This window comes from Pangasianodon hypophthalmus, chromosome 19, assembly GCF_027358585.1.
Source record: "Pangasianodon hypophthalmus isolate fPanHyp1 chromosome 19, fPanHyp1.pri, whole genome shotgun sequence".
In the NCBI taxonomy this organism is placed as follows: domain Eukaryota; kingdom Metazoa; phylum Chordata; class Actinopteri; order Siluriformes; family Pangasiidae; genus Pangasianodon; species Pangasianodon hypophthalmus.
In genome coordinates this window covers 4,650,009-4,677,658 of record NC_069728.1, presented here as the reverse complement: position 1 = coordinate 4,677,658, position 27,650 = coordinate 4,650,009, and the positions used below count along the sequence as shown (strand labels likewise).

General features: G+C 38.8%; 1 protein-coding gene across 2 annotated transcripts in view; it reads right to left on the bottom strand.

Moving 5' to 3' along the window:
• The window catches only part of clocka (clock circadian regulator a), a 67,918-nt gene that overhangs the window by 30,566 nt on the left and 9,702 nt on the right, over positions 1-27,650 (bottom strand). Inside the window, exons 2-5 of one of the 2 annotated variants that reach the window (XM_034313930.2) lie at positions 6,476-6,535; positions 6,133-6,378; positions 5,917-6,046; positions 3,563-3,654 (exon numbers count right to left, since the gene is read on the bottom strand). In XM_034313930.2, coding sequence (XP_034169821.1) covers positions 3,563-3,582 — 20 coding nt within the window. In that variant the 5' untranslated portion in view covers positions 3,583-3,654; positions 5,917-6,046; positions 6,133-6,378; positions 6,476-6,535. The remainder of the gene's footprint in view (positions 1-3,562; positions 3,655-5,916; positions 6,047-6,132; positions 6,379-6,475; positions 6,536-27,650) is intronic. The other variant, XM_034313931.2, reaches the window with a different exon arrangement.

Below are 27,650 nucleotides of genomic sequence, written 5' to 3'. Positions count from 1 at the left end.
ATTCTTTAATTAATTCCAATAAAATAAATCCACTGGGTTTAATAAAATGTTCTCAGTGGTGCTCTTAGTCCCTGACCTAGTGAACTAGCATGAAGATCTGTTTTTGTGATAGAGACTCCAAAGCATTTCTAAAAGTCGCTCTGGATAAAGGCGTCTGCTAAATGCTATAAACGTAATAAAAATAATCTATTTAAACTCAACAGTATATTCCAGATATAGTGCAGTAATCAAGTCGTGGCTTACATTAGTTAGTCTACTTATGCATAAATTTACACACGCTCAGGAGCATGAGTAGGATACGGACTTTTGTTTGGGTTTTTATTCCTAATTACAGGATTTTTAATGAATACCAATTTCTTGTGTAAATGCTTTTATGAATGATTTACAAATTAATTCCTTCATATTCAGTTTGATAAACGAGGCCCATTAATTATGTGATCAAATACAAAGTTATATATAAACATTTATTAACACATAATGTGTAGTGCTTTTCTTACAGTGTCATGATATGATATTTCCTTTTTTTTTTTTTTTTTTTTTTTTTTTTTTTTTTTAAAATAGGTCCATGTCAAAATCTTGATCACACTTGAGGAAGTGTGTGTTGTTTTCTGTGTACTAACTTGCTGGTAAACAACTCAACGGACTGTCGATGATAAATGCATTACAGACTATAGCGATTATTCCAACATCTCTGTTACTCACTACTCCTGCACTGAAGGCTAAGGATGGCTAATCATTAACCCTGATGATGTTTGTACGATGTGAAAGTGAGAGAGGACTAGAGAGACAATAGCAGCACGCCCTCGCCCTCCCAATACAACAGGACGCTGCTGTCCAAAGCATGATAATACACTGCGACAACACTGAGGAGTCACTGAGTCTCAGCTACAAACTCCAGTGGCTGGATGAGAAATGAGCATCATAATGGACCGTAATGGTGATTATATAAGCACCCTGGTTACCAAATGTCATTACTGACATCAAGCAATAACAACACACTGTACTCATGAAATCACAACAAATCATGTGTGCTAATGGCCAATTTCTTTTGAAAAAAGGGCTAACTGGTCATGTTTAAAAAATAATAATAATAATGATTATCTTAGGCTTTAGCTATAAAAGCAGTATAAGTACTGTGCAAAAGTCTTAGGCACCCTACTGTATTTTAGTACAAACTTTGCTATAGATTTGCATTTTATGACTCCTACATTATTGATTCAGTACAAAAACATTTTAGATTCCAAACATTAGTTTTGCAGATTACATAAGAGAAACTTTTCAGTCAAAAAAAAAAAAAAAAAACATAATGAAGGCTGCTGGGTTTTGCTGCAAAAATAACACTTACAGCTCATTTACTTATAAAACTGCACACCTTGTACCAGAGACTACTATTTTTTTTTTTTTTAAAGTGAAGGATCGTCAAACCAAATATTGACTTTGTTTCATTTATTACTGTTTACCTGCTCTTTATAGTTTTTTTTATGAGGAAACATTTGATTTCATTACTTTTGAAGGCATCTTCGCTCTACAGCATTTCTTTGCACAGTACTGTATGTATACACCGACAATCAATGGCGCCACGTGTAACATTACTGCCAAATACACCGCACGCTTTCTGTTCCTGCTGATCTGCTGCTAAGGAACATCTGACCAGTCCTGTTCCTCACTTCTGAAGGTCACCCCATGCTCAAACAAAAAAACTAAACTATGCACAACCCGTTATAAAAACACAGAACACACTAGTCAACTAGTAGCTGCTGAAAACAACCTGCATGTATCTTGTGTATCAGGATAGCGTATATGAGGAATAATGTTAATGAAGGGAATATTCGCTGTTAATATGATTTGCATTTGGGTGTCTAAAGGTAACAGAGAGGAACGGAAATGATAAGATCCTGGTCAAGCAAACAGACCAACTTTACATCTGTTTATATTTACATTGTGCTATCAGAAAAAATAAGCAGGAGGAAGAGAGCTTTCTTCCTGGGAATGTAGTGCTGCGCCAGAAACTATGGCCTACTCGCTATATGCAAGGAATATCGCACGAGAAAGAGTGCTGTTATACTGAAGATCAACAGCATGATTGTGAGTGTGATACTGCATTTATACAACAGTTCTATAAACAAGAAATTCATAGAGGTAGCTGACATTTCAGACACAATACAGCCGAATATTTTTGTTTATTTTTGCTCTCAACTAAAATAGTTCCCATAGAAGCCACAGCTGGATAGAGCGTTGTGTGTTGCCATGCCAACACACAGACAGACTGACAGCCCGTAATAAGTGCAGTAACGGTTTCACTGTAACGAAATATTCCTAGAATTGGAATTTTATGTAGTGAACATAGACAAGCAGAGTGATACACACAGTGAAACAGAGTGAACTATGTACTAAATATTGGCACTCTTGGAATTCTGTTGTATACGCTCACTGTCCATTTTATAAGGAACACCTGTACACCTGCTCATTTATGCAGTTATCTAATCAGCCAATCATGTGGCAGCAGCACAATGCAAAAAATCATGCAGATGCAGGTCAAGAGCTTCAGTTAATGTTCACATCAAACATCTTAATGAGGAAAAAGTGTGATCTCAGTGACTTTAACTGTGGCATGGTTGTTGGTGCCAGAGGGGCTGGTTTGAGTATTTCAGAAACTGATGATCTCCTGGGAATTTCACACACAACAGTCTCTAGAGTTTACACAGAATGGTGTGAAAAACAAAAAACATCCAAAAAACATCCACAATTTTTTGCATTGTGCTGCTGCCACGTGATTGGCTGATTAGATAACTGCATGAATGTGCAGGTGTACAGGTGTTCCTAATAAAGTGGATGGTGAGTGTATAGTGCACTATTTTTCAAAGTCTGCTATTTTTATGAGGTCTCCAAAAGCATATGGAGAATAACGAGTGAACTCTTAATCTCATAATCCACCGCAATGCGTGACTATATCACTAAACACGGCCAAGCCCTTTAGCAAACATGTGAGGGTATCTCGTGGCCTTGGAGTTGGAAATCTGAGGCCAAGACAACTACCTTCTCCTGCTCTCCCCTTTTGGACATGAGAACAAGAAAAGTTAAGAGAAACCCCACTTACACAAAATGAAAGCACCCCTTTAAGCTTGTGTCTTCTACAATAAAACCCTGCAGGAAAAGGATCAGCTCTGGAATTTCCACACACACACACACACACACACACACACACACACACACACACACACACACACACACACACACACACAGAGACCAGGCTTGACCAGGCAGAGAGAGTCCCAGCCTGCAGAGCCTCCCTACAACAGTTTCCATGGTAACTGAGCGAAGGCTCACATTAAAGAGAAGGACAGCTGTTAGGAGTCGGAGGCGCGAAGGAGGTTACTGTGCCATTTCTGCTCACGTGCCAAGTTTTCTGGGAACAAAGCAAGGTGGTGATGCACGGTGTAGCGAAGAACAATGACCAGAGGACTATATTTAACTTGAATGCACTGTTTTTCATAACCCTCTCTTTTCCTGCTCAACTTATTTTTCTGTATGGAAACGGACTGTTGAGAAGTGAAAGACTCACCGGTCTATGCTGGAGGTCATTTTGAAATGTGATCAGGGCTGCAGTGGGACACAGAGGAGCTTTAAGCGTGAGGTAGACATTTGTACATGAACCTGGACCAGAGAAAAACACACAAAAGCCAGAAGAGAAATTGCGTGACAGTTAATCTGATAGCGATGCATGATATCAGAAAAATGACTTTATGGCCCGTTCAGACCTCATATTAACATCTATCTCGGGTGAACTGATTACACAGTGTGTGCAGAGTGTTGGTGTGCTGGTGTGAAGAATAAGGTCAAATGTGTTTTGGAGACTCTTTGTGGTCCTAAAACTCAAACCATTTGCAGAGGCAAGATCAAATGTTGTAATGTGAATGGTAATACACTCACCAAGCACTTTATTAGGAACATCTTCATTATCATTTATATAATATATAATCATTCAATCATGTGGCAGCAGAGCAATGCATAAAATCATGCAGATACGGGCCAGCAGCTTTAGGTAATGTTCACATCAACCACCCGAATGGGGAAACTATGTGATCTCAGTGATTTTGACTGTGCCATGATTGCTGGTGCAAGACAGGCTGGTTAGAGTATTTCTATAACTGCTGATCTCCTGGGATTTTCGCACACAACAGTCTCTAGAGTTTACTCAGAATGGTGCAATAAAGAAAAAACATCCAGTGAGCAGCAGTTCTGCAGACACAAACGCCTTGTTGATGAGAGAGGTCAGTGGAGAATGGACAGAGTGGTTTAAGCTGACAGAAAAGCTACAGTAAGTCAGATAATCACTCTGTGCCGTTGTTGTGAGCAGAAAAGCATCTCAGAATGTACAACACATCGAACCTTGAGGTGGATGGGCTACAACAGCAGAAGACCACGTTGGGTTCCACTTCTGTCAGCCAAGAGCAGAAAGCTGAGGCTGCAGTGTGCACAGGCTCACCAAAACTGGACAGTAGAAGACTGGAAAAACATAGCCTGGTCTGATGAATCTCGATTTCTGCTGAGGCACACAGATGATAGGGTCAGAATTTGGCACCAACAGCATGAATCCATGGACCCAACCTGCCTTGTGTCAACAGTCCAGGCTGGTGGAGGTAGCCCTTCATGGCCACAGTTTACCCATCTTCTAATGGCTGCTTCCAGCATTATCATGCACCATGTCACAAAGCAAAAGTCGTCTCAACCTGGTTTCATGAACATGACAATGAGGTCAGTGTTCTTCAGTGGTCTTCCCAGAATCCAATAGAACACCTTTGGGATGTGGTAGAACAGGATATTCACAGCATGAAAGTACACCTGAAAAATCTGCAGGAATTGTGTGATGCAATCATGTCAACATGGACCAGAATCTCAAAGCAATGTTTCCAACATCTTGTGGAATCCATGCCATGAAGAATTGAGGCTGTTTTGAGAGTAAAGGGAGGCCCTACCCAGTATTAGTATAGTGTTCCTAATAAAGTGCTTTGTGAGTGTATGTCATGATGCATTCTAGACAACCAGATTACTAAATGATTACTGTTAATCAATCATCCAAGTAACAACTTCAGGAAAATATCTAATAAAGAAAACTGCACAAATAATACTGTATCTGTTACAAAGAGACATTCAGATTGACAGAATGGACGTTAGTAATTACAGTTTGTGTGAACCACAAAAGATGAGAAATGTGACACTGTCTTGAGAAAACACAGCTGTCATTTTATCTTCAACTTTGATGTCTCAGATTAATTTTTATTTATCTATCCACAGTAATCTGCGATCTTCAACCCATTTTCACGCAACAACAATTTGGGCTAAATCCCAAAAGGCTTCATAATGACTATATATACATGTAAGAAAAAGTATAACATAATGATGTTTTCAAATATATAATCATAATATATATTCAAAATAAGGGTTGATTTATACTTTTGCATGCGTGCCTCTGCATGCATGTCTGGGCGTAATGCGCACACAGGGTGAAGTATTCATACTTGCACATAACGTGAGTGTCCCCTCTGTAAGCGTTAACGCAGAAGCATAAATCAGCATTAATGCATTTGGGATTTAGCTGCAGAACAAAAGGAACAGGGAGCTTAAGCCTAAATATGGATTTCAAAAAAAAAACTTTCAGAAAAACTGCTACCCAGAGTGCCTTGCTGATTAAAAAAAAAAAAAAAAAAAAGCTTGATGTCTGTCAGCATTTCTTCTGGAAAGTTTAATTATTTTCAACTTTGGAAGTCATCTGCTATGACAAAAAAGGGGTTTTTATAAATGTGGCCACAAGACGGACGGAATGTGGTGAGAATACATACAAGTAAAACGTGTGGTGTGTCAGATAAAAGCTAAATGTAATAATAACAGTACAAAATGTAAATTGTTACTACCCACCTCACTGATAACTTTAAAGAACCTCCTGGTCAGCTATGTTATTCAAGAAGAACAATCACAAATGATCACTGGAGAAGCGTTCAAGATGCATGAAAATAGGTGTTAATGGCTATCCGTCTCAGCTGTCCACCTGTAATCAGATCGCCAGATCACCTGAGACAGGTGTTGATACCAGGTCTGAACGTGGCCTCGGTTTCATTTTGAAGCCAAACCAACCTCCAGTCCTGCGCGCAAAGTGAGAATGAGGAGCTCGTCTCAGGATGAAGTCCACCACAATCCACTTGGGCTGTGAGTCAGTGTGGATTTGCGTCAGTTTTTCACGTGTAGTAAGGAGAGCTTTGAGAAATCGGAGAGAGGCTGTGGTTTAAAATGATCACAAGTGTGCTGTGGGTCCCTGTAGCATCTGAATGTTTTCCAAGGAGGGTGAGCGCACATGTACCGCATGTCAGCAGCAAACTCGTCCTAAGAGCCATACATAGACAATAAATAACCAACAAGTCACCATTCTGCTTCAAAAATGTAACAAAATGTGAGGGAGGAGAGTAACAAACACACTTACTTAGGTCATGACTTCAGAAATGATTCCTTTTTGCCTAGGTCCTCAGATTAGTGTTGTCACCTTGAAATAAATTTTAAAAAAAACATCATTTTAAATAAGAACAGCCAACAACATGCATGCAGTTACACCATCCAAACAATCGTACATTGCATACCTACATCATTTGTGTCTAGTTGTTAGAGAGAACCCTCCTACAAACCGACACACTTCTAGCACTTAACCACTAACCTAGTAACCTGCCTGCAAGATCACAGCTCACAGTTGCTCTTCTCACACCAAAGATCCTGGCACAAAATTAAAAATAAAAAATACGGAATGACAGTGACAAGCAACACAATAATTAATAAATCACCACGTCTTTTCAAACTGCTGCTCATGCTAAGCCACATTGCAACTGAACACACTAGCAGGAAATCACTATCTACACTCTCTTCCTCATACATGAGCTCACAGATGCCTATAGTTGGCTAAAGATCATGGAAGTTCACTGTACAGCTACAGTCACTTAATATTTGTGCATTTTGTGGTTATAGTGAAGCACAAGACCACCCATTAACAACAAAAAGGACAGTCTCACAGAATACAGAAAAAAATAATAATAACATGATTAATGGCATGTTAAAATGACTTTGACCTGCATGTTACTTAATGACATATAAAACAAATAAGTGGCCAACTATTTCCCGTTATCAGTCTGCATTTTTTTGACCACACAACGCGTAAAATACTCATAATAAACCACTGCAAGGTTCAATGTTTTGTGCATGCTGAGATGCTTTTCTGCTCACCACGGTTGTAAAGAGTGATCATATGAGTTACTATATCCTTCCTGGCAGCTTGAACCAATCTGGCCATTTTCCTCTGACCTCTCTTATCAGCAAGGTGTTTCTACCCACAGAACTGTCGCTCACCCAGTGTTTTTGTTTTTCGCACCATTCTGTGTAAATTCTAGAGACTGCTGTGTGTGAAATTCCCAGGAGATCAGCAGTTTCTGAAAAACTCAAACCAGCCCCTCTGGCACCAACAACCATGCCACAGTTAAAGTCACAGAGATCACACTTTTTCTTTATTCTGATGTTTGGTATGTACATTAACTGAAGCCCTTGACCTGTATCTGGGTGATTTTTTGCATTGCACTGCTGCCACATGATTGGCTGATTAGATAACAAGAATGTACAGGTGTTCCTAATAAAGTGAATGGTGAGTATTTCAAGCAGAAGAATGGGACTGGCAATTAAACATGATTGAAACAGAACTGAATTTCTTGTTGCCACTGATAGGTGGCAACACTTTTAAAGTACTTTCTGCCTCCTCACAGTACTTGTCCACTTGAATAGTTTGCGGCACATTTTAGCGACAATGTCTTAGATTTGGGTGTGGAGCCCCTTTCGTGAAGCCCTTGTCTTATTATCCAAATACTGCATGGAGGAAATACTCATTGGTATAAACTTCAGCTTTGCTTTGTTGACCTTTGCATGGTGCAAAAGTTCAGTAAAAACCCTCTACTAACAAATCGTAAACCTGTGATTTACGATCAATAAATCAGTCGGCCATAAAGGCATACAGTACGTAGATATAGTACAGTAGAAAGCCTACTGAGTGTTTAGTTTTTATTCTGTTAATTATGCTATGTAGTTATGTATTATTCTCTGAGGTGAAGCCTTCTTAATCTAATCCTAGTCCCTTCGCAAACCCTCCATCAGGCCTGAAAAAATACACACATGAAAAAGAAAAGTCATTACATAGAGATGTTTGATGTTTAAGCATTTAATTAATTTCATAAGAAGCTATTTTCACTATGATAATGCTCATTTCTGACATTAAAAGCTGTACCCTTCATGAAGTGACACAGAAGAGGCTACACAACTAGAGATGTCCTATCAACCCATGTGACGTGCAGAAATGGCAGCCAGATACTCCGCAAACCTATTTGCTGGCACCTATCCAGCAAACCTTGTTTAAAAAAAATTTTTAAAAAAAACACCTAAGAAAAAGGGCACTTGCTCTCTTGTTGTTGTTCAATTATAGTGCACTTTAAAATACTGGCCATTATGTAATTATATTTACAGGAAGGCAAATGCCATTCAAATTGAACCTCTCATGGGTCACACCCAGAGAGCTAACTAGTCGAGGTGGGGATGAAATATTTGCTCACTGAGCCTGGGAGAGTAGACCTCTGTGCAGCAAGAGCACCCAAGCCTCCCACTGAAAGAGGCAGAACTATATCCGTTAACCAAAGTTTCCTTTACTATTGTTTGGCAATTACAAGAAAAGATAGACTGGTGACTCTTAGTCTGGGGAGAGTTGGCAATATAAAGCTGATGGTTGGGAACAAATACATGCATCAGCATGCATGACAACAGGAAACGTGGCAGCTTCTTGCAAGCAAGAAAGAACTCTCTTATAACATTATACACGTCCTTTCTCAATACATTTTTACAAATGTCCAGAAGGCCATTGTCCAAAGAAGAATGGGGATCCCAAATTTAAGCTCCTATCTAGCTGGTCTGGATGCCTGAGGTGAAGAGAAAGTGACACCACAACCAGGATCACCTAAAGAAGGCAAGCAAACTAGGGTTCGACCGATATGTTTTTTCTGGGCCAATACCTATTATTATTAATCAAGAACACAGGTAAGGGCTGCACAATATATCAAAATTGTTTACATTTGCAATATTTTGATATCACAAAACGTATATCGCAAGGGCTTGTGATAACTGAATTTTAATATCTCAAAAAGCTACAAAAAGTCAAAATTTTAGGGCGATGCAGATAATGCTTTCTTTTCCTCAAAAGAACATGAAACATGTATGTTGGTTAGGTTATTGTCAGTTTTTAAATATATAAATATAATTTAAATTGATTTGAATTTTTTAATAATTTTAAATTGACCCAATCAACTCAAAACAAACAACTTTTTAGTCTCAGGTTTCTCAGAGCAACAACTCCACCTCCGCGTCTGTCCATTTAAAAAAACTTGGTGCTTTTCCTCGACATTGCCACATCAATTCAAAGAGATGGCAAGTAAATAAACACCTGATGGAAATGACGCAGGCCAAAGCTTCTTATGTTTTTACGTATGCTCAGTATAGGGATGTAAGCGTTTTCAGACGTTTCAGCGTGGACAAGCAATTTTTGGAAGCAATGTCTGAAAACGAACAGTGTTTGAAAACACCAGTGTAGACGAAAATGCAGGTTTCAGATCTATCCAGATTAATGCGGATGTAGCCTTAAGCATAAACTGTTTTTGGGAAGTGCAAGTCTTTAGGGTATCCAGACGAGATTATCCAGAACTTCAGGCTTTAGTAATGACAGCTCTGAGCAGAAAGGTGTCAGGCTCTGGCATTGGCACCACCATCAAGCATCAGGAAAATATGTGCAGCTTAGTGGACAGAGAAAACAAGATTCTTAGTTATTATAAGAGTGTAAAGAAAAAAGCGTGTATCGTGAGTTATAAGCATGGATCCTGCAAGATCTAGCTATGACAGCAGCATGCAATCTCATACAATAGCTATGTCCTACTCATGTTATCTTCTGGCTCTCCCATGTAGCTAAAACTGAGCACACCCTGGGACATCAGTGTCCCACCACTCCATCAACAAACCTGAATGACTGCATGAGAGAGGTGGGGGGAAACAAAATATCTCAGTTTACCAAAATTGTCGATGACCATTTTGACCAAATTTGTGCATTTACCCAAGGCATTTAACAAAATGCCTGACTAAATAAATACAATTTCAACTTAGACTTAAAGATTGAGACTGTGTCTGAGTTCTGAACATTTGGAACGCTGTTCCATAGCTGGGGGATTTTGTAGGAAAAAGCTCACCTGCAATAGTCTTCATTATTCTAGGTACTAATAAAGAACCTGCACCTATTGATCAACTATTCACAGCAGATCATAACAGACCAAAAGTTCACACTCGGGTACTGTGGGGTGAGTGCTTTATGGGTTAGCAGTAATATTTTTTTTAATCAATGCAAAGTTTTACTGTGAGCCAGCAACTACTGGCCTCTGATTTACTTGTGTTACCATACTATAAATCACAATATTACCTTAGACTTGAAAATGTTATTGGAGATAAGGGAAAGGCTCTCTCCTGGTTCAGGTCTTATCTGACTGACTGTTGTCAATTTTGCAAATATTAATTGTGACCTCTCAAAGCATACAAAAGTAAAAGTTTGGTGTTCCACAAGGTTCTGTTCAATTATTTCATAAAACATGGTATTATCTTCCACTGCTATGCTGATGATGTGTAGCTGGATGTTTCACCTAAAAATACAAGATGACATACACCAGCTTAAAGTTGAGGAATGTGTAAATGACTTTAACCAGTGCTGTTTCAGTATTATGATCTGGAGGTCTAAATCCAAAGTGAAAGATTTTTATGTATGCAAGTCCAATGCAAGTCCTATGCAATTCACATGGGTCACGGTCAGGTTTTGGAGTCAGTGCTTTGATAACCACTAGGTTAAAAGAATTAGGTACATAGTCAAAGATAAGAGAGAAGTTTATTACTGTAACAGAGGTCTGATTGCTATTGCTATCCTATTTGCTACTGGTTTAAATAGGAATCTAGAATTATTTTTCCATGAATTATCTTTATCATCTTCCATGATAGTGGGAGTTTGCAGCAGTTTTCTATATCTGATGTTTCCTTCCACAAAATCTGGAACATTACCAGTTTAGTTTGATGCTATTTATGTTCTAAGTGATTTTAAAATGTAAGTCTGATTATTATACCAATGTGTGAGCTGAAGGAAGGAAGCTATAGGTTATAGGTTATCTTTTGATAATGCGGCCAAGTTATCACCAGCCTAGCATTAGAGTAGCAATTACCGTTTAGCTCTCATCAGATTAGTCTGTATAAACCTACATTAAGGCATAACATGAAATCCAGTAAAAGCATAGTCTAGCTCGACACCCATCATCTAGAGGCAATCCCAATGTACTGACTTTCAACGAAAAGCACTTATCACAGGCAACAAGATTTAGGAAGCAATTTTAATCCCATGTTCAGCATCAAGAATCATCAAATAGTGCTATATAGAAGTACTGCAGTGTTGTGCAGTTAGTTTTTAGACACACAAGGTGTCATTTGTGCTTCTATGAAAGGCTATGCCTGAAGTGCTTCCCATAGTGAAAGAGCGAACGAATGTTTGAAACAGAACCTGCAGCCATTCATAAACACTATTACTCAACTGGGGCCTTCTAGGAATATTGTTTCTAGCAGCTTCTAGAATATTATTCTCATTGGGGGAAAAAAATAACCACCATCTGTCTCATTGAGACTATCAGCTGACCCATACACAAATACATTCCTAAATACACCCACATTAATCTATCTTTAGATTTATGATCCATCTATGTGATGTTATTCTGGGCAGTGGCTTACTTAAAGACAATCCCAATTGTCACTACTGCTGCAACAAATGTTTGATAAATATTGATAGCACATATTTGACTCAATCTGGGTTAAAGAAATCAGCAACGTAAAACAAACCGAGAAACAACTTGACATCTTGTTACTCTACTGACTTCCCCCTCTTTTCTACTGGTCACGCTTTTACGGTTCACAAATTCATGTTTACGTTCCCACAAACTTGGCAGCAACATTTTTCCCCCCATAATCTGACTTGTTTTATGTAAGCAAGAAGCCTATATTTTTAAAATGACTTATTTGTTTATATTTGTGATAAAGTTTTGCACACAGCGCTATGTGGCGCCCCAACAGCTTCATGGTGCTATTACATTCTACCCAGGAATAGAGGCTTATGCAGTCTTACATTATAAAATGTTTCTGTTTTTAGTTAATAATCAATGCTTCAAATATAAAAATCCATATCAATATTTTTTATAAACAAATGTAATTGATTATGCTGACTAAACATTGCACCAGAAAGAATCACAAAAGTGTTTCTGTGCAGAACAGTGTTTAAAGTAATGCTACTTAAATATATGTTAATATTAGGTTACTAATGGAGAAATGATCCAATAGATAGCATGGTGCCTTAGGACAGTTGTTGCTTGTGACCAGGGCACTTAATTGCTCCGAACTCAAGCAGATCTCAGACAGTTCATGGTATGGGACTGCTTGGTGTCCTTCTTTATGTAGGTGATTACTAAACAGACATACACTTATACACTTATACTGACACAATTGTTTGCATTTTGAATCTATTTAGCTAATGCCAGCATGCATCGTCACCTTCAAAACCTACACAATCCACGGTCTCAAAAGTGAGGAAAGAAGCACTTATGGTAGACAGGAAAGTAACAGGAATGTCCATGAGAAAGCAAACCCATTGAGAAAAGCCAGAAAAGAGGTGAGAGAATAAGTAAGAAGCAGACTGCGACAGAGAGAGTGAGAAAGAGAAAGGGGCCATGAGGCAGTAGTTGCTGTGGCGAGAGCAGTGTGAGCATGCTGTGGTTTTGTAACCGTGATGTCACCGAATGCTTCACTGACCCGCTGACCCAATGACCTACTTTCCTTCCTCTGCCGCTCGCTCGCTCACTCGCTCTGAGATCTAATCTCCACTCAACAGTGAGACAGCCTGAGCCACTTCTCTCTAAGGCAGCGACATTCCTTCATGAGGCACAGCAAAACAAAAGAAACCTAAACACGCCCAAAGCTTCTCCTAGCCTGTTCCATTCTGTTCCTTCACTGAAAGGATGGTGTGAGGGAGTGAAGATTCAGTGATATATTTAAAAAAAAAAAAAAAAAAAAAAAAAAAAGCAGTTATTAAAACCTTAAAGCAAGAACAGAATTAGGCAAATGTTTTTTTTGTTTTTTTGGTTTACACCAGATCACAATCTCATGACTAAATCAAACAAATTCCTCTCCAGCTACATTTACACGTAAATGTGCCCCTTGTCTCTCTTTCCCTTTCACACACACACACACACACACCTACGCTGCTCTTTCACATATCCCTGCAAACGTCTACAGATGTATATAGGAATCCTCTGACACACAAATACTTTTTAAAAACCTTACTGTCTATCTTAATGACATCCTTACGTCAAATATTTACCACTTATCACACAAATAGTAATTTAGTGTACTCAGGATCAGGCAGCACACATTTGTCTAAGGCCCAGCGATATTTCATACATGCATATGTACACAATGACTCAAACATTACAGTAACAATGTAATCACAGCATATCTGTTTGTTTCCACCTTATTCTCATTCAGCTGAAATAAATAAAACTTTGTGTTTCTGAAGAAATTCGTGCCAAGAGCACACACACCCTGGGCATTTTCATTATTCTCAGTCAGTGCAAGCCCTTACAAGCTGTCTGGGTGTGTGTGTGCGCACGTGTGTGTGTAGGTGGTGGTGGAGGGGGGGCTATTCTCAGATGTAGGTCAGTGAAGCTCTGAGTACTTGAGTCACTCTGACACGGATCCTCAGTGTGCCACTCGGCATGCACGGCGCCATGACAACGGTGCCTATCGGCAATGCCATAGCAACCGCTCACACTAGCCGGGGTAAAAATAGACACTGAATTCCTCCAAAGCAGAAATTCCCTACTTCCCCATCTCTCCTTTCTCTCTCTCATTCCCAAGCATTCAGGTATACAGACCGTCTTCCACCTCAATAGAACCGGAGCTCCCTCTAAAGCGCTTTTTTTTTTTTTTTTTTTTAACACAAATCCAAAATCCTGGTCAAGGTGGTGGGGTGGTCATATTCTTTCCTACACAACAATAGTGTTAAAAAAAAAAAAATGAACCTTTGCTCTTGTTTTATATGAAGCAGCAATATATCCTAATAATAAAGGAAAAAGGAATCCAGTTTTCCATACATTCTGGAAGAAAAGCGATTCCAGTTAGTTCGTTTTTTTTTTTTTTTTTTTTTTAGTGTTACAACCTGGAAATCCATTGGACCTAAATTGGATTATGTCATGAATCTACACAAAATAACCTTAAGTTAAGTGAGTGAGTGCAAAAAACCTAGGTAGTAAAATTATTTGCAAGTAAAACAGCATAAGTATTCACCCCCACTAGCGTGAAACCGCTAAATTAGTTCTGGGGCAACCATCAGAAATCACATAGCTGAACCTGTGTGCAATTAAAGCATCGCGTGATCTCAGTACACCTATTCCTGGAAGGCCCCAGAGTTTGCTAGAAAACATACCTAAACAAAAACCATCATTAAGACCAAAGAGCTCTGAAAACAAGTCCAGGACAAAGTTCTGGAAAGGTATCAATCATGCTTTTGGTTATAAAAATGAAATATCCCATCCCATGGAGAACCATTAAAGCCATCATTAAAGATCTGAAGAATATGGAACAAACAACTACGACTCTGCCTACACTAGGCACCCAAAATCAAGCCCGGGTAAAGAGGGGATTAGTCAGAGAAGCACTTCAGCGTGGTATGGCTCCTTAGGCAATGGTAATGACAAATTTGTGGCATCACGCCTTTGTTACAAATACTGTCAGGTGGTAAAGTTCATTCACGGATAATGAGTTCTAACAGCATGTAAAAGGATTGCTTTTTTCTCCCCACCACATTAATCAGAAGTAAAGGAAGGGCTTTAACAGTTTAACATGTTTACTGTCTTAATTTACAGACTGGTTTTGGATTGCTTTCTGTCAAGTCATTAATCTAAAACAACTAAGCTTCACAACAATTTTATAAACCTGTGTGTACAATTGAAACAAGTTATTTAAAATTGCACAAAATGGCAGTAACTCAATCGCCACTTATACATTTTGAAGCCAATCGATCAAAGTTAACATTAGGCAGTCTCCTTACACGTCAATTCACACAAACTCAGGAGCTCTCACAGAATAGAAACGTTTCTAACTAACTAACTAACTGGATCTTAAAGAATACCGCATTGTGTAAAAGCTCCTGCAAATGATTTACGAATAAACTCATTCGTATTCGGCTTGATAAAATGACGCACACTGAGAGGACATGCACACAAATCCCCGTCTCTCATCATGTGAAGCCAAAACACACGTTAATAACATATGCAACATATGCAAATAAATTACTGATGAACTATATCTAAATAAAACAACAGGGTACAATAGACTGTCATGGTGGTGAGCTGTGAAAGGCTGAGCGCACTCACTTGCTGTAATGTTACTGATAAACAGAGCAAAATGGCAACTTATTGAAAGAGGTTTACATTTATACACACACACACACACACACAATATATATATATATATATATATATATATATATATATATATATATATATATATATATATATATATATATATATATATATATATAAAAGTTACAGTTATAAATAACTGGAACAATGCTATTTGGTAATATTCTACCACTGAACACTGACATTTGTCACTCCGAGCATGAAAAATATTTCTCAAATGCACCATGAGTACACGAGCAAGTATTAATCTCTATACAGGTTACTCCATTTTCTCCTGAAGGCTTGGAGATACTTCTTTTCCACAACACCTCAGAATCTGCACCCTCGCTGTGAGCCACATGCCTGGAGCTCACAAAAGCTTCCTTTGTCTGACGAGGACTTCCAGGGACCAGTAACTCGGAAAACATCTGAAAACCTCTGCTTTCCACTGGTGCTGGGCCTCACCGCACAACTGGCAGCAGGCCTCACCCTGGAGCTACTGCAGCCTTGGAGCCAAACGCTGGCACTTCTGCCAAGTGGGTCAGCCAAGATCTGCTATAACGGGGCAGCGAGCAGGAGAGGAAACGGCAAAGAAAGAGGATTTCATAGAACTAATTGTTTATTCATCCGCCTGACCTCTATATTTGCTTATCTATATCCCTTTTTCCAAAACAGCACCTAATAAAAGGAAACGCTGGAGTGCCACCATGCAAAGACCATCAGTCCTCAACTGGAGAACAGAGAGCTGTTTGAGCTTTCAGTACAGATTAATTAAAAGAGAAAAGGGTTCATGCAGAAATGAGACACTGGAAAAAATGTTGGTAGAAACATGCTAAAATTGTTAGCTGTTGCAAAATTGTGTCTATGCAAGCATCATCACCTGGGATGCGACTGGCTAGAACCAGCAAAAAAAAAAAAAAAAAAACCAAAACCGGAGAGGCACTGAATGTCTCGGTGAATGTTTTCCGCAGAGGCAACATTTCTGCCACCACAAATTTTCAGCCAAAACGAGAAAAAAAAAAAGCAAAAACAACAGAAGCAAAAGTAAAGTACCTCCTACCACACCAGTCACATTTTTTGAAAAAAAAAAAAAAAAAAAAAAAACGTTGGCAAGGCACAAAGAATAAGTAAGAAACATAACGGAATTCATTATGCGTGGATTGATGGCCAACCACTCATGGATGTTTCTGTGGGGGATTTAGGCTAATGGAGCATACTGAGTGTTACATGCTATTTTTCTAATACACGTCTACCAGAAATGTAAATGTATATCATTGCAGCTCGCATTCATTCAAAATAAAAAAAAAAAAAAAGGAAAAAAAAAAAAATAACAGTCTTTCAGCCTAGTTCTTCCTGAATTTCAGGTTACAGTTTCAGCTAGGAATTTTCATTTCGATGAATCACCAGTGCTTACTATTATCTGCTGAGGTACTAACAATTTCAAATGACATAGCAATACAAAAAAAAAAAAAAAAAAAAGAAGCATCCTGAAAGTGATATTAAATGAAATCATTTCCAAATGGAATTATTATTATCAGTGGTTTATTTATTGTATCTGAATCTCAAAGTGCACCGCAGACCGTTACATTTTCAAATGCATTCAGACACATGCAAAAATGCATTTAAAAAAAAATAGAATGACAAAGTTTAAATTAATTGACATCTTCCAATGTTATTTTATATCCAGAAAGGTTCAGTTTTAAGATTGGAGAAAAGAAAAACGAGGTGGTGTGTCACCGATATTGCTAACGCAAGCTTTAGTGTGACAGGAGGTGATGGAATACCTGTTCGGTGGAAATGTGTTTTTGTTCTACTTACTGAATTTTACACTTTTTTTTCAGTATTTCTAAATGTCATTTTTACTTCACAGATCAAAGAGTCAGCAAAAAAAAAAAAAAAAAAAAAAAAAAAAAAAAAAAAAAAAAAAAAAAAAACAGCACAGCAGGAATTTATTCTACTTTTTCTATACCAAAGTAGTTTATCAAAAGTAATATGTCTACTCAAGCAGAAATCAGTAACTCTACTTTAGCACACAGCGAGGAAGAAATCTCAGTGGCAGACCAAAAAACTGTGTTTAATATAAAACCCGAGCCGCCACAAAAAAAAAAAAAAAAAAAGAGGTGTTGACACACAAGCACTGTAATCCTACAATTTCAAACATTAATTTGCATTGTGTCTATAGAGATTTAATACATTTCCACTGTACTTATTACATAATATGAAATGCAGGCAGGATTGGACTACGTAATATAGAAACAAACACAATACTTCTTTCCTGTAATAATAGAACAGACCATGTCGCTATAGGGAATTAATCCCTGGAGAAAATGGAAGCACTAACTGTGTTATTCGTCTTTCACTACAACAACTACAATTTTTAATTTATTAAATAAAGAATGCCCTAGGCATTTAAACAGTTTATAGTTATGTTTAATGTTCCTGTGAAACAAGTTAATTGCTGTTATCACTCATATTACACAAGCCTCTCTGAAACCAAGAAAGCGCAGTTTTCTTTCACGTTAGAAAACTTTCTGACTGTTGTAAAGCACTGAAACTGAGACTCCTTAAATAAACAGCTCCTGAAAGAAAGTTTCACCATATCAATGTTTCTTTGTCAAAGAACACATTTTATAAATCTGTTTATTATTAGTCATAGATTATGTGATGCGTCTGCTATACAAGTCTCTGTGAATGAGCTTGTGAACGAGCTTTTACTATAGAAACTGCACATTAATACAAACCTATTATTTATGTTAGAGCCAGAACTACAGTCAAAGTAATACTGTTATAGAAAATTCATCCACAGCTCCTGAATCACGACTTCAACAGCAACGTGGTATAAAAGGAATTAAAGCTTCATAGGCTTGATCGATAATTAATCACTAGAAAAAAAAAAAACATTTTATTGAATAGAAATGCCAACAAGTGTTGAACACAGACATCAACTGCATCACAGTAGAAGAAATGATTGCATTAATTTGTCAGGAAGTGGATCAAGTAATCTTCCCAAAACCTAAACTCACCATTGTTTTGCTGAAGAAAAAAAAAAAATTGAGCGCCTCAATTTCACTGATCCATGTTCCCTTCAAAGCTCAAGCACGACTTGATACTCCATCACTCAAGACACAAGGAAGGTGTGCAGCAAGACTCTGTACTGGCACCAGGCTGGTGGAGTAAATGCCCCCTGGCCAGAGTGACCTCACTGACCCGCCTCTTCACCAAACACATAATCTACACATTAAACAAACACCCTTCTCTCTAACAGGGATACTGGAAGGATTGGTTTCTGGATGAAGACTACAAACGGCATCTACTAAATGCTTTAAATGTAAATTTGACTTCGCAATTTGCATAGCAACATGCTGAGTGTGCATTTGTGTTCAATAAAGCAAACAAGGATGCAGTTCTTTCATTCCTTGTATGCCACGTCAAACAAACAGAATATTTACTTTCGCTTTGCTTATCCAGTGTGCACCTTGAAGATGAAGTGTGTGTCCAAAACATTCAAAAATATGCTGCCTAAGGCTATATTCAGAGTTAGGAAGGAATTGAGTCAGGTCCAAAATAAATGTTTGTGTGTAATGCTTCCTTTTGGCATCAATCGACTTATAAATGGCACTGTGTATAAATAAACAACACAAAAGAAACAAATCATACTGTTACCAATCACAAGATTGTTGTTGGTCTGACCACGACTGCTGCTAGGCTTATTGTTTATGAGAAGCTATTACGTAGCGAGGTCAGATTTCGGCTCAATGTCGGCTTGAAAGCAGTTATCAGAACAGACAGAAAGAGTTTGTGTTGGGCTCCTGAGTTGCACAACAGAAAAGCAGCATCCCTTATCAATCACAGCAACAGTAGCCAATTGTGTGCTATTGTCTGTGAGCTCATGTATGCAAAAGGGGGCGGATAGCGCTTTCATCTGTGTGTTACGCCGTCCCATGATGCAACGTGAGCAGCAGTTCATTCAACTGTCTGGCTTCACGGGGAACGCCTAACTGGTGGGTGGGCATTTCTCTCTAACTCAGAGAGAAAATAAGGGTAAATTGGGGAAAATTATTAAGGTCAGACACTGATGTCGGTGAGGAAATCTGGGGCACAATCTGTGGTCCAGTTCATCGTAAAGGTGTTCAGTGGGGTTGAGGTCAGGGCTCTGTGCAGGACATTCGAGTTCTTCCACACCTAACTTGGTACACCATGTCTTCATGGACTTCACTTTGTGCACAGGGGCATTGTCATGCTGGAACAGGTTTGGGCCTCTTAGTTCCAGTGAAGGGAAAATGTAATTCTACAGCATACAAACACATTCTGTACAGTCACATGCCTCCAAATTTGTGGCAATAGTTTGAGGAAGGCCCACTAGTGTTTGTGAAGGCCAAGTGTCCACACACTTTTGGCCCTATAGTGTAGTTACATGATGCATCGCGGCAGATGCCTTCTGTTTCGGACACACCTATACAGCATATTCAATCTCTATGCAGACTTAAAGACTAAACCCTGTTGCCATGGTAATGGGCTCTGGGTCTTGCTGCATGACCTTGCACATAGTGCTTTTATTCTCACCAAGTTCTAGGTCTGTTTGTGGACCTGGGCGTGTAGCGTATTCACACACTATAACAGTGACCTCATCCTGATCCACATTTCAAATAATCAATTGCAATTTGTTTTGACTTGTTTAACAAATGGACACAGGACAAACCCCCATTTCATTCAGCATCAGTGATTCATATCTACAGTCTGAGCAACTATAAAATAAAAGCCGCAAAGAACTAAATGAGTAGTATTGTGGTCCATGTTGCTGTAGCTAAAGCTCTCCAAAATTCTAAAAACTTTGTCTCCATATCAAACTTTTCCTAACTTCCAATCTGAAAGAGCTTGCATATCAAAGGAGACCCAAATGAATACAAGATGGAGAATGAGATTTCTAAAGCAATTAAGCATCCGCACTCAAAAAGAGCATCTTTTCAATGTTTAATTCGAATGCAAGACTTTTTGGTTTATAGCCAAATGAGATGATATTTCTAGCGTTTGACAGAAGTCATAAGGGATTATGCTGTTAGTAGTCAATAGATTTTTATGAAGCTGGAATACTTTTGTAGTTCTGTAGTGTAGACTGACACGGATAAGTCTGTCAACAAAGCTGTCCATCTTTGAGACAATGAGATGTGTCAGTGAAAGGGCAACACAGTTTTAATAAAGGTTAAAAAAAAAAAAATTTATCTGTTTCTGCACAGTCATTCTGACTCTGCTGTTCCTTCCACTAGCAGGTCATCTCTCCTGTTTGTCCCTCGGAAGGGTCGAGTAGAATCTGTGCATGTGTGAATTCTGCACAGGAAATTGAGGGAAGGGAGGGAGGAATTTTGTGTGTGTGTGTGTGTGTGTGTGTGTGTGTGTGTGTACTCTCCAGGGAAGACCACACTGCAGTCTCCAATCAACTCTGCATCCTTCAGCCACATACATTTTATTTTATATGCAAATTTTAGATGCAGAAAGTGCAAGTGAGTGAAGTAAAGGAAAGGAAATGCACTTGGTCCAAAATGCAAAGGATAAAGGACAGCTGTTTTAATTTGGACCAAGGGATGACACAGTGTAGGTATTCTTTCCAGCGGTGGTAATCCCACCACACAAGATCTGGAAAAAGATGACAGAACTGTTACTCTGACCTCAGTTTTAGGCAAATAGCTTTAAAAGATTCTTAGTGTCATATACGGAAATAAATTCTATACAGCAGAATGTAATAAAATGAAACATCGCTAATTAAACATTAGCTGATTCACTGATGTCAGCTTGCCATGCTGTCGATGTCATGTGGCTCTCTGTAGAGACTGAATCCGTACTTCACCAGCAATAAAAGGTGTCATATCCGACCCGATCACTGCATTGATTTCTGTAGCCGGATTGAATTAGCTGGAAAAGGCTGTCTGAATATATAAGGAAGAGTGTGCTGCTTTGTGTTTTTGTCTAGTTTGAGAGATCGGCACAGAAGGGTGATGCTGGACATGTTGGTGGTATTAGCGTCTGTGTATTCTACTCATAATGGGCAGGTTAGGCATACTGTGTATCATTTCAGACCACCACTTACTTGCTGCCAGCATCACAAATTACTGGGAAGCTGAAGAGCTCCCTTACACCAGACCGTAAAGATTTTGGGGGAATCTTCCAGTTCCTGGTTCCTGCAACTAATGCTGTTTTCACTAGCTAATGCTCAAACACATTAGCTGCTTGCCTAACAAAGCTTCTTATGAGAAGTGTGCTTTTTTTTTTTCTCCTAACCCCATTTCTCCCCAGTTTGGTTGATTCCCACTCATCAGTCATAATACAAGAGCTACCAACCAGGGAGAGTGACTAACACACACGAAAGAATGCTCTATCTGCCCTCTTCCACATACATGACCTCACAGACAGCCACGATTGGTTAGTGACACTGATCGACAGGGGAATGTGTAGGCCCCTCCCACCTAGAGAGCACAGCCAATTTCGCCCCTTTAGCTCTGTGAAACTATGAATGGTTTTGGAATCGTCTCGATACGAACTTGCGATCTCCAGAGCGTGGACTTGATTAAGTTTAGATGTTTATTATAGCTCACGTAGTAGTAGTCATAATAACAAGAAGAAGAATTTTTTATAATTCTTATATTTTAGACACATAGCCTACATTATTATGCAGTCTGAATATGTATCATTCAATATGCAGACATATTGAATCAAGTGCCTTGTTTTGAATAAGAATCAAATTGAACTAGCTTTCTGAATCTCAAATACACAGCTGCACAAAACACTGTAAAGTGTGACATGAGATGATTCATGTAGTGACCATACATTTTAATCAATGTTAAATCTGCATTGAGTGTAATTCTATTTTATTTATTTAGCACTTTCAATAAGACATTGTTGCAAAGCATCTTTACAGAAATCAAGATGTAGATTTAGATCCCTAATGAGCAAGCCAGAGGCAACAGCAGTGTGGAAAGAAACTCCCGAGACGACAAGAAGAAGAAACCTTGAGAGAAACCCGAAATAAATGGGAACCCATGTTCTTCTAGGCGACTGCAGATACTGGAATTATAAACTACAGTGTAGAAAGGAAACAGTACTGTGTGTTAAAAGGATGTTTAGTATGAGCGTATTGTGAATAAGAGTCCTGGGAAGAGCACAGGGCAGTCTTTATGATCATAGCAGCAGTTCTTATAAGGTAAAAGTCTACAGCGTCCAGGTGAGATCATCCACTGAATCAAAGGAAAGACTCAGACTTTCGGAAAGTACAAACCCCATCTTCATTCCCAAGCACATTCAACTACAACTGTGAGTCACATTTGTATGTTTAAAGCACCTTCTTGCAAGAATACAGATTATAAAATTTTTCCACGTTTGTGCATGAATTTCAGATTCATTCTCATGGCCTGATCTGCAATGCGGCACTCAGTCCCACCTCCCCCTGAACTAATTAGGAGCCGGAGAGCAATAACAGCACAACTTTCTAATTGGTCTAAAGAGAAGCAACCAGACACAAAGCAAACCTAACACATTTCACTTTCCATCTCAAAGGATGTCTTATAGCAGTAGTTCTCAAACCAGAAGACTGGACCGAAAACCACTGTCTAATAGAGCATGACTTTGCTTCTCTCTACAAACCTGAATACTACTAGTGGTCACTAGTGGTCATTATTGGACCTTTTGCTTAATTTTAGAGTAATTCTCATGGGTGGACTAACCACTGACTCATTAGCTAGCCCACCAGTCACCAGGTAAAAGCCCCAGTGTGCATGTTTGGTTGCCCAGAAACCTAAATGACTAATCTAAAAATGGTAGCTAATGGTACATAATAACATACAGCAAGCTAGTTAGCTAGTGCATTAATACAGACCATTATCTGTACTATTATAGTTTCTCACTATATCCTTCATTATAACAGGCATTTTTAAACACACTGTGCCGCGTTTAGATGCTATGATACGAGCCACAACAAATGCCTTTCAAAGATTCTTGCGATTTTAGAACTATTTAAACATAGCAAGAGGCAACATGTTGTAAAACCATTAGACATCCATCTGGATGGAACTAAAATGATGAGATCAGCCTCGAGTTTGTCAAAACAGTAGGCTAATTATTCTTGGGCTGGAATTTTCTCATAGTTTGTGAGAGAAAAACACTGCTGTTGCTGATCTGGACAGAAACAAAAACACCAAGCAGCAAAGAATGAGTAAAACTAATTTCATCCAAACACGACTAAGACCTCACAACAACAGATTCTAAAACATTCAGTGTACTATAAATAAACCGTGTAAAATGGGGTAGTTACAGGGTATACCACAGGACAAAATGAACCGCAGCTCTGAACGTAAATAATGTTGAGAACGATATATGTGGTGTGTTTGTGGAAGCGTGGGCAGGCTCCAATTGTTTAAAATGTTATGTTACACTAATGTGCACTGTTAGCGGATCATGACGTAAACAACAGTGTGTTCTTTCTCTCTGTGACTGGGTTTATGAGTGAAGTTCTAAAGTGTTCAGATGAAAATGAAAGTAGAGCTAGTGAACACACGCTTGGGCTGAAAAGTTAACATCGCTTAAACAAAAAAAATACTTTTGATAAGAAAGATAAGCACTTTCGTAGTTGGCACACTGTGCATTTAGGAAAGACACAACAGACCAAATCAGCTTCACGGCACGGCGACAAAGAACTTACTTCTGTGTAGGTAAAAACATCGGTACAACAGTACTATCCAAGTAAATTAACCTAGGCATCGGAGAAAAAAAATGATTTCAGTGAACTTACGATTAAATATCAAAATACTCAGATGTTGTGTAGCTCTAAATATTCAGGTTGACAAATCATACTTTCTCAATTGATGTAGATGTTACCAAACCTGTATTCCACTAAACCCGTTTTTCCAAATACGTAAATAGCTCTTCTCAAGTCAGTAATTTCACGATTAACAGGGCACGTGTGTTCATCTTTGACTTTGCTGTCTTGTAGATTAACGGAAGCGATTTTGGAAGCTTGTCAAATTTCTCATAAACATTTATGTACTGTACTGTACTGTCATGTTACATTTGACATTACAGCGCCAAACAAGATTTCATCTTTACCTCGCCAAAGTTTTGATTCAGTTTCTTAAAACATCTTAAAACAAGCTTCTGTCACTGAGCAAATGCAAGTTGTCCACCTGGAAGAGGCGCTAAACTGTATGTGTACAACCCTTCTGACCTACTTTACTCTAAGTCAAATAACATGATTTGCATAATGACAGGACTGACTAAATTGAAAATCATCAATGAAACCATAGAAGGTGATGAATCCTGATGGAGACAGAGTGACCTATACAATGATGTTAATCTAATGTATTCTGTTTAAAGGGGTTTTCTTGCGTGGAATTGGGATTGTGTCAGAATTAGCAGCATAATATCCAGACCTTATGGGTGTAACGATACAGCATATCGCACTGTTCAATAGAATGCTCTTGATTCTATACATGATACACATGAGGCGTAATAAACATTTAAACCTGTTAATCAAGGCCACACTCCCTCCTCTGAAAAAGTAACCTCCTCTTTATCTCAAATCAGAATAAGCTATTGGTTAAAAAAAAAAATCCACAAAATCCATGTTTTTGATGCTAATATGCTACCATTGTGAATTTCCCTCTGCGATTAATAAAGCAATCTATCTATCAGTACTAGCTAGCACTAATAACATTACTGTCATTATTAAGCTTCAATTATTGTATTTTTACGACCCGAAAAAAAAAGTGTTTTCTGTAATAAGGCCCTACTGCGAATTTGAATTCGTAGCAACACTGGCCTTGCTCTCTGGGTGGGAGGGATGGTATGCTCTCTCTCCCCTGTCAATCACAATAACATTTGCCAATCTAGCCAATATGCAGAAGAGGGCAGATAGCGCTTTCCTCCGAGTGTTTTAATGCCGCCCTGTGACGGAGCATAAGAAACAGTTCGAGAAGATGTGGCTGGCTCGTTTCATGTGTCTCTGGGGAAGGATGTGTTAGGCTTCACCCTCCCCGGTTGATAACTGTCATAAGAGAGTGGAGAGCTGGCTGGTGGGTGGGAATTGGCCAAACTGGGGGAAAACAGGGAAAAAATTTATTATATGCATACCATAAAAAATGGAAACCTAAGGCACAAGCTTACTGTCGCTGTATCGAAAAGCATATTGAGATGCCACTGTATTGTACTGAATTAGAATTCTGTATATCGTTACTTCCCTATTCGACCTATATATTACTACTGTAGCATTCATACATTCTGAGAAAAAACACAATTACTGAGGTTAAAATTATGATAAATGAGCTTGAATAAAAAAAAATAAATAAAAAAAAAAGCAGTGAGTCGTAAACGAGCCTCTGCTGTTTCATGGCAGCGTTGAGTCAGAAGCCTGAAAGCGTGCAGTACGCAGATGGAGTTCAGCCACTTTGGTGGAGTGGGTGGATGCTGAAATCTGCAGAAGGCCTTGTCATATGAAACACCCACAGAGACCTCCTGAGTCCCTGTGCGGCCAAAGTCATGGGTCTGACGCCAGCTTGGCCCTACTGCTGCTTTGCCAGTACAGAAGAGAGCTGTTACTAACTACACTCTCACTGCCATATAGAGGTAGAAAATATGAAATAATTACAGAACTAAATTAAAAATAGCCTCACTGCCAAAGGAGCTCTAGGGAGATGAGCTATGATCGCCAACTGTGCTTTAGGAAAGGATATAGTTTAATGTCAGAAAAGCTGCCCTGCATTACTACCTGAAGAGAAATGAAGACATACATATATACAGTTATGGGAAAAAGAAAGTACACCCTCCTATCCCATACAATGTTTTTATTTACCAGGTATAATTAACAGTTGTGTGGTCCTCACCAATTTCTACAAACACACACAATAACCTCAGGTGACAATAAAAAACACAAGTTTCAATATGTAGTCATTTTTTTCCCAAAAAGTAAACCAACATTTAGAAACCAGGCAGGAAAAAAATAAGTAAAAAAATAACGCTTCCTACTGCCACAATCATTAACAGAGTAATTAGCAGCAGCTGTTACTAATGAAATGCACAAGATTAGTTCATCGAGAAGAGTGACTACCTCTATAAAAGCAGAACCTCTGGAGATTTGGTGTTCTGGAGCTCTCAGGTGTGTGTCTACATCAGGTATGTGTCTTCATCATGCCAAGAAGGAAGGACATCAGCCATGACCTCAGAGAACCAAGTGTTGCTCCTCAGGAAGAGTTATAAGGCCATCTCCAAACAATTTGAAATTCACCATTCTAGAGTCAGACCATTTAATGCTCAGAGATATAAAGAAAAACCCAAGAGCTTTAAATGTTTATGTTCACTACAGCACAATCAGAAAAAGACTGAACAAGTATGGCTTTCATGGAAGGGTGGCTAGGAAAAAGCCCCTTCTCTCGACTTAGGTTTACAAAATTGCATCTGAACAAACCACAAAATTTCTGGAACAATATCTTTTGGACTGATGAGACCAAGGTGGAGATGTTTGGTCATCATGCACAGCACCATGTTTGGTGAAAACCAAACACAGCATATCGTCACAAACACCTCATATCAGCTGTTAAGCATGGTGGTGGTGGAGAGCTGATGATTTGGGCTTGTCTGGCAGCCACAGGATCTGGGAAACTTGCAGTCATTGAGACAATGATCAACTCCAATTTATACCAGAATATTCTTGAGGCAAATGTGCAGTCGTCTCTCCAGCAGCTTAACCTGGGCCAAAATTGGGTCAAGGACAATGATGCCAAGCACACCAACAAATCAACATCTGAATGGCTAAAGAAGAAAAAAAAAAATCAGGGTTTAGGAATGGCCAAGTCCAGACCTCACCCCCACTGAGATGCTGTGGCAGAATCTTGAGAGCTGTGCATAAACAAATGTCCTCAAACATCAATGAACTGAAGCAATGTTGTAAAGAGGCGTGGACCAAAATTTCTCCAAAACAATGTGAGAAGCTGAGAAACTCCTACAGAAAAAGTTTACTTCAATTTATTGTTGCTAAAGGTGGTTCTACATGTTTACATTACACTGCCATGTGTGTGATTCATC